Source organism: Cebus imitator, unplaced genomic scaffold (assembly GCF_001604975.1).
Source record: "Cebus imitator isolate Cc_AM_T3 unplaced genomic scaffold, Cebus_imitator-1.0 Scaffold634, whole genome shotgun sequence".
Lineage (NCBI taxonomy): Eukaryota > Metazoa > Chordata > Mammalia > Primates > Cebidae > Cebus > Cebus imitator.
The window spans coordinates 837,016-844,077 of NW_016107949.1; the positions used below are offsets into that span (position 1 = coordinate 837,016).

The following is a 7,062-nucleotide window of genomic DNA, read 5'->3' on the forward strand; positions in this document are numbered from 1 at the left end:
GAGTTTCACTCTTGTTACCCAGGCTGGAGTGCAATGGTGCGATCTCGGCTCACCGCAACCTCCGCCTCCTGGGTTCAGGCAATTCTCCTGCCTCAGCCTCCTGAGTAGCTGGGGTTACAGGCACGCGCCACCAGGCTCAGCTGATTTTTAGTATTTTTAGTAGCGACGGGGTTTCACCATGTTGACCAGGATGGTCTCGATCTCTTGACCTCATCATCCATCCGCCTCGGCCTCCCAAAGTGCTGGGATTACAGGCGTGAGCCACTGCGCCCAGCTGAGATTTTCAATCGTTAGAAATTTGTAAGGAAATAATATATAGAGAGAAAATATGTGTGAGAGTGGACAAGGTGTGGCACACATCTGTAATCCCACCACTTTAGGAGGTCAAGGTGGGTGGATTGCTTGAACTCAGCAGTTTCAGACCAGGCTGGGCAACATGGCAAAACCCCATCTCTACAAAAAATACAAAAATCAGCCCAGCGTGGTTACTTGGGAGGCTGAGTTCCATGAGAGGCTGAGGTGGGAGGATTGCTTGAGTTTAGGAGGTTGAGGCTGCAGTGACCTGTGATCGTGCCACCGCACTCCAGCCTGGGCCACAGAGCAGGAGCCTGTCTCAAAAATAAATAAACAAACAAATAAATAAAAGAAAAATAAAAAGAAACTACATGTGAGAACACAGCAGAGTAGAAAAAATAAGAATTTTGCCAGGGGATGTGGGAGATTTTGTTACTTGCTTTACTTTTGTGTATGCTTGACATTCTTTATAATTAACCGTTTAAAATGCACATGACCAGTTGTTGTTGTTGTTGCCAACTACCTTATCAAATCCTTTCCCATCAAGTTGTCCATTCATCTTATTGGGTGATTTTGGGATATACATGTGTAACATCTTCATTGCAATCAGTTAGGTCAACATTTTGTGTGTGTGTGTGTGAATATGAAAAATTGCTTGAAGCCAGGCATGGTGGATTATTCCTATAATCCCAGTTGATGACGGGGAGGCAGAGGCAGGACGATCACTTGAGCCCAGAAGTCTGACATAGCAGTGTCACTGCACTCCAGCCAGGGCAACTCAGAGAGAACCTATCTCTACAAATTTTAAAATGTTCAGTATCAGCTGGGCAGGGTGTCTCATGTCTGTAATCTCAGCACTTTGGGAAGCCAAGGCAAGAGGATCACTTGAGCCCAGGAGTTTGAGACCAGACTGGGAAACATGGCAAAACCTCATCTCTAGAACAAATAAAAATACAATATGAATTTTATATTTTAAAATGCTCTACACCTCCATTTGGAAAGACTGTTTATGTGTTTGTGTCATGTATGAAAGCTAAACTGGCATCTCCATAACTGTGGGAAATAGAAAAAGGCCTTTTTAAAGTTTCCTTTCTTGTTAAATAATAAGTATGCTAATAACTTTGTTAAGTCCTACCTTATGTAGCTGTTAAACATGCCATGCTTATAGCTTGTAGTACATTCTATGTCCTTGTACTTTAACCAAGATATCTGTACTGGATGTGCTCACAGGCATGTCCCCACTCTCCATTCCTTTTACCTGTTTAGAAAAGTTTGAAGTTGTTAGCCACTCGGGTTTTAGTTTAAATTGTGAGGTCTGGCTCCAGCTAACAGAGATCAGACACAGCAGTAAGGAAGACCCCAAATGCGTAGGGTATAAATTTGTGTGTTTTCCTTTATTCATTGTACTCTCATGGCACAATGGCTAGTGAGAGTACCTTCCTGCAGTCCAGGAAGTAAAAAGTGTGTTGTTAAAAGATCTTTTGTCTCAGTGCTAATTTTCCTTTGTGGCACTGAGCATCTCTTTCCAACAATAACTACTATGGGGCTCTGATCTGTCCTGATCACGTTGCGCCCCATAGTCTGAGCCTGGAAGAATGTCTGCGGCTGTGAATGAGGTCAGCACCCGTCCCCACCTATGAAAACCAACAGTCATGGGAGGGCAGCAGAGAGCTATGAACCCAACCAGAAAAGAAAGCACAGACAGCATGGGACAGGTGCAGGCGTTTTTGTTTGTTTGTTTTCTTTTTTATTTAAGTGACCCTTGTCATCACATTGGTCTGAAATAGCCAGGGATGTGGCTGTAGAGACAGATCTAGTGCAAGTGCAGGAGAGAGCAGAGTGGGGTCCAAAATACTCCAGCCTCCCTCCTGCTGCCCTTGGCAAAGCTGCCAGTTTCTCTGTGTCTTGGTGTCCTCATCTGTCACATGAAAATAATAGCATAGACTGCAGGGAGCTGGCGACAATAAAGAGAGTGAGATGCATGGCAGCAGTGCAGGCCAGCCCAGGAGGACCACATCTGAGCTCCCACTGCAGAGAGGATCAGCAGAAGCCCTCTGAGGTCAGCCTGGGGGACATGCGTGGAAGGGGTTCATGGGAGGGTGGTGGGAAACACCTGCAGGCAGAGGATGGGTGTGACTGTGGAGACCTCAAAAGTCACACCCAGCGCCAGGGGGTGCTGCAGGGCAGGGGCTGCAGCAGGGAAATGCCCAAGGCCTGAGGTCCCCATGGGTGAAGCCCTCCTCTCTAACACACAGCCATTCCCAGGCCTGAATTTCTGTGGTGCTGGGAGGTCTTGCCTGTCTCTTAAAGACCCACTGTGGTCACTGTCAGATGTCAACAGGGCTGGAACCTGCATGAGGGTGAACCAGGCAGGCAGGTCTGGGCCTCTTTGGAGCAGGCAACTGGGCTCTCAGCAGGCCTGTTCCAGGGCCGTCTGTCTGTATGGTTCTGAGCTGGCACCTGAGGGTGACACCCCAGCCTGGACACATGACAGAGTGAAATGATAGCACCCTGGCCATGGCATTGCATGCTCACAGCCCCACCTGCACAGAACTGCAGGGAGCAGAGAGCAGCATAGGGGGTGAATGAAGGTTTTAGTCTGTGGCAGGCCCTGAGCTAAGAAGGATGCAGGGGCTTTGTCCGACCCCAAACTAAGTGCAAGGCTGGGGAGGCCCCTCCAGAGGAAGGAAGGGGCCTGACCAGGTGAGGGGAGAGGCTGGCTCTGAATGTGTGGGAGATGCAGCTGGAGCCTGATGACTGAAAAATGAGCAGGGGCTGTGGCTTCCCAGGGGGCAGTGAGGAGAGGGCAACCCAGATCCAGTGAGATCATATCTAGGATGCCCCTAAGAAAGCCCCAGGGGTGAGGGTCCAGGATGTGCCTTGTCATTGGGGGTGGGCAGCCATGTGGATGAGCCAAGAGACTCTAGAGGGGAAAAGGGAGATGTGGCTGAGATTGATGGTCTAGAGGCACCCACACCCTCACAGATCCAGGTGCCCTGGCAAGCACAGCCCTGCTAACATGGCAGACATGGGGGTGGGGATGACGAAGTGTGCATGTAGCAGGGAACAGATAAATGAACTTAATGGCATGGATAACTTTAAAGACTAAATAAGGGCCTGTGCAGACCAATCCTGAGCAGAAATGAATGCAAAATCCAGGTGGCTCCTGCTGAGAGGGGAAAATCCGTGTTTTAAATTCAGAGCCTAGAGTCAGGCAATCAGGAGGAAAGAGGTTCCAGATAGGGACCTCCTCACCCCATCCTCCCTGCAAAAACTAAAGCAGAGGGGAGGCCCACAGGCAGCACAGCCTTCAACTCCTGGTTTCCCCAGAAGATGCTGTGGGTATTTGACCAAGTGACCTCAGAGGCCCCCTCCAGGACACTGACAATTTATACCAATCTGCACTTTTGCTCCTTGAGCTCTCATCTTTGAGGGCCAGCTCAAATGATGACATGGCTTTTCTGGCCATCTTACCCAGACTCTATCCTGAGAGAAGTGAGCAAGAACCAGTCTACCCAGGGCCGTCCCTGCCTCCTCAGACACCCTGTGGGTCCTTGTGAGACAGTGGCCAGCTTTGCCCCAGCCCAGAGCAGCTAGGGCAGCAATGCAATGACTCTAATGACAGATAGCTGTGAGCACCTGCTGAGGCCCATGCCCAGGGCTTTAGGGGGTTAAGAAGGCAGGAAAAAGAGCCATGCCAGTGGGGATGCTGGGGAAGCGTTTGGGGGTGGGTGCCCCATCTCATGTCATGGGGGCCACCTTCTCCACCTGTACTGAAGGCCAGCCCAGAAAACTGGCTTTTTATCTCAGTCTGCACTTACTCTGCTGAAAGGCGGGATATTCAACAGAGTCCTGAGAAACAGGACAAATCTCAGTGACAGGAAAGATGGGAGTTTAGAGCCAGCAGTGGCCTCTGAGATCATCTCATTCTCCCTCTCATCTTGTTGATGTGAAAACAAGCTCAGAGATGGGAGTGGCTGGCTTGTGGTCACAGAGCAGGACCCCAACTTGTGCCCAGGGCCTGGGTATGCCTAGCTTCCAGAAATGTGTAACACTGGAAATGAATTAAAATGGCTTTCCAAATGGGAAAAGGCAGCACTTACCTGGTTTCTCTTCCTAGACACATTGGAACAACCAGGCAAGCAGCCCCGGAAGATCACTTCCTCTATCCTATGGTGCCACTTTTGAAACCCCCTAGAGCCTCTGTTTGCAGTTTGGACTCTGCCTTGATGTTCACCTGGAGATCTGAGGCCTGAAAGGTCTTGCTGTGGTGGAATTGTGCTTTCCTCAAAATTCATCTTAAAACTCCAACCTCCAGTACCATAAAATGTGGCTGTATTTGGGACATAGAGCTTTTAAAGAGGTGATCACACTAAAACAAGGTCACTAGGGTTGGCCCAATCCAGCCTGTCTGGTGTCCTTATAAGAAAAGGGAATGTGGACACACAGAGCCATCATGGGTGCATGTGCACAGGCGAAAGACCATGTGTGGAGACAGTGAGAAGGCAGCCACCTGCAAGCCAAAAAGAGAAGCCTCAGCAGAAAACAAGACTCTGCATGTCTTGGTCTTGGACTTCAGGCCTCCAGACTTGGAAGAAAATGGTCATCTGTTGTTGAGGCCCCAGGCTGTGCTATTTTGTTCTGGCAACTGGAGGAAACTCCTAAAGACGTTTTCACAGAAAGCCCTGACACTCCCAGGACCATGCCCAGGGCAAAACCTCAAGAAAATCCAAGCTCAGTAGACCTCCCAGTCACAGGTGAAGACTGCCTGACTGACTGTTGCCCACACAGGCTTACAGCTCACAAAGAGCTGGGTCCATCTGCTCAGATCCTGAAAGCCTGCCTGAGGGAAGATGCCACTATCCCAACTCTTCAGCACCTCTGTCCCTCTCTGAGCTCCCTAAGGTCTCACCCTATCCAGGACACAGTGTTACATTCAGGTGGGTTTTGGGAAAACAATGAGCACGGAGGCTCAGACCAGCCCTGAGGGAGGATGGGCTCGATGGTGCTCCCCAAGAGCTGGCCCATCCAGGGAGGTGGCATCTGGAGCTGGATAAGGGCCGCTGCAGCGACAGTACCACCGCCACCCCTGGCAGACAAGAGGTCCAGCAGAAAGGGGCAGTTCCCACTCCTGCAATGGAGAAAGTCACTGCCTTGTGCCCAAGTGCATGTGGCAGGTTGCCATTGAGCCTTTTCGAGACGTGCAGGGAGCCCCTGGCTTCGGGCCAGCCACTGAGGCACCAGGTCCTCTCCCTGGGCGAGCTGCCAGTGAGCTGAGCCGGCCTCGGACTGGGGGACTTCCACTAGAGGACTCGCAAGCTCCGGAAGTTCCTGGGCGCAACCAGGGACCGGCTGCAGTTCCCAAGGGATGCTCCCCGCTCCGCTGCAACCCAGCAGCCCAGAGGCATTTCTTTGAACGCCTGTTAGAAACTTTCCCGTTAAGAAGCCCTGGAGAGAGATGCGGGCTCTGGGAAAACGGGGAGAGGCGTCTGCTCCCAAGGCGGGAGACTAGGACAAGGAGCGGGTCCAGCGCAGCCTGTGCTCCCTCCTGGGAGCCACTGAGATGGGGCTGGGCGAGGGCTCCTGAACACAAACCAGAAGCCGAGGCAGCGGAAAACGGGCCCCCTCTCAAAGCTTGTCTCCTTCCTGCCACTGCTTGGCATACGCACCAGCCTTGCTAGGCTCCTACCCTGCAGCCCCCGCACTCCCTTGTCCCTTCTAGTGCCCGGTTAGCCCTCGAGCTGCCCCTTTGACACCTCCAAGGTCCGAGGCCCCTCTGCATCGCACAGTGCCGTCCACCTTTGCCCTCCTGTGTGGCTTCACTCTTCCCTCATTCCTCACCCCCAACTGTTCCCTCTGGGAAGTATAATCCAGTTTTGTTTCCTTCGTGCTCTGTACCCTTTACTTGGAATTGAGCTGCCTTGGCAGAGCTGTAGATTCATTGTTTCTTCAGCCCTTACCTAGCTCTATTGTGTGTTTCAATTCCTCTAACATTTGTCGCCGACCTGTAAGAAAGGCACTGCTCCCATCGCATTCTCCAGATGAGGAACTAGGACCTCCAGGGGTTGTGTAATGTGCACCCTGACAGCCAGCGCAGGAGCTGACTCACCCAGGTGGCCCCTGCAGAAGACCAGCAAGCACACTCAACCTCACGGCCCTCCTGCAGCCCCCAGTGCTCATCAACAGAAGCTTTGCTCTCCTAAATTTAAAAAGACAGCTGTGGAAAATAAAGCGAATGTCCCCATCTCCTCAAGCACAAAAACTTTGCACATCACACACAAAACACAGCAGCACACGCTAGTGCCTCCTGCAGACACACGCTATTAGGTGGATGTGCCCCTGTTGACCATAAACTGGATCCTATGACAATCCTCATTTCATTTTTGTAATATGCACTTTTTGGTTTTAGTCTCATCCACTGGCAAGGTCTGTATTCTAGTAGTTTTGGACTGGATGGCATCCATCACTTCCCTCCCAGATTCAGTCTCGTGGTGGTGGCTCATCTCCTTCATTTACCTGGTGTCTTCTTAAATTTCCTCACATCTTTATTATTTATACAACTACTTTACCTTGATTTCAAGGAACACTAGCAAGAACTTCAAGTTTCAAGGTGCAAGTTACCTGTCCTCCAAAGCTGCGTGAAAGCATTATGGAAATGTTAATTATGCTCTGGGTCACCGGAATCACTTTGCACAATGCAACTGTCACCTGAGTTGATCCCTGGGAAACACTAACTGCTTTGTTGCTGTGTTTGGGGGTTTGTTTTTA

At 50.8% G+C, this 7,062-nt stretch overlaps 1 protein-coding gene across 1 annotated transcript in view; it reads left to right on the forward strand.

The window, feature by feature from the left end:
• Nucleotides 1-6,163, forward strand: part of LOC108295345 (olfactory receptor 2V2-like) — a 10,551-nt gene extending 4,388 nt beyond the window's left edge. Inside the window, 2 exon segments of the mRNA XM_017517482.1 lie at nt 5,327-5,562; nt 6,017-6,163. Coding sequence (XP_017372971.1) covers nt 5,327-5,562; nt 6,017-6,163 — 383 coding nt within the window.
• Nucleotides 6,164-7,062: the final 899 nt, after the last annotated feature.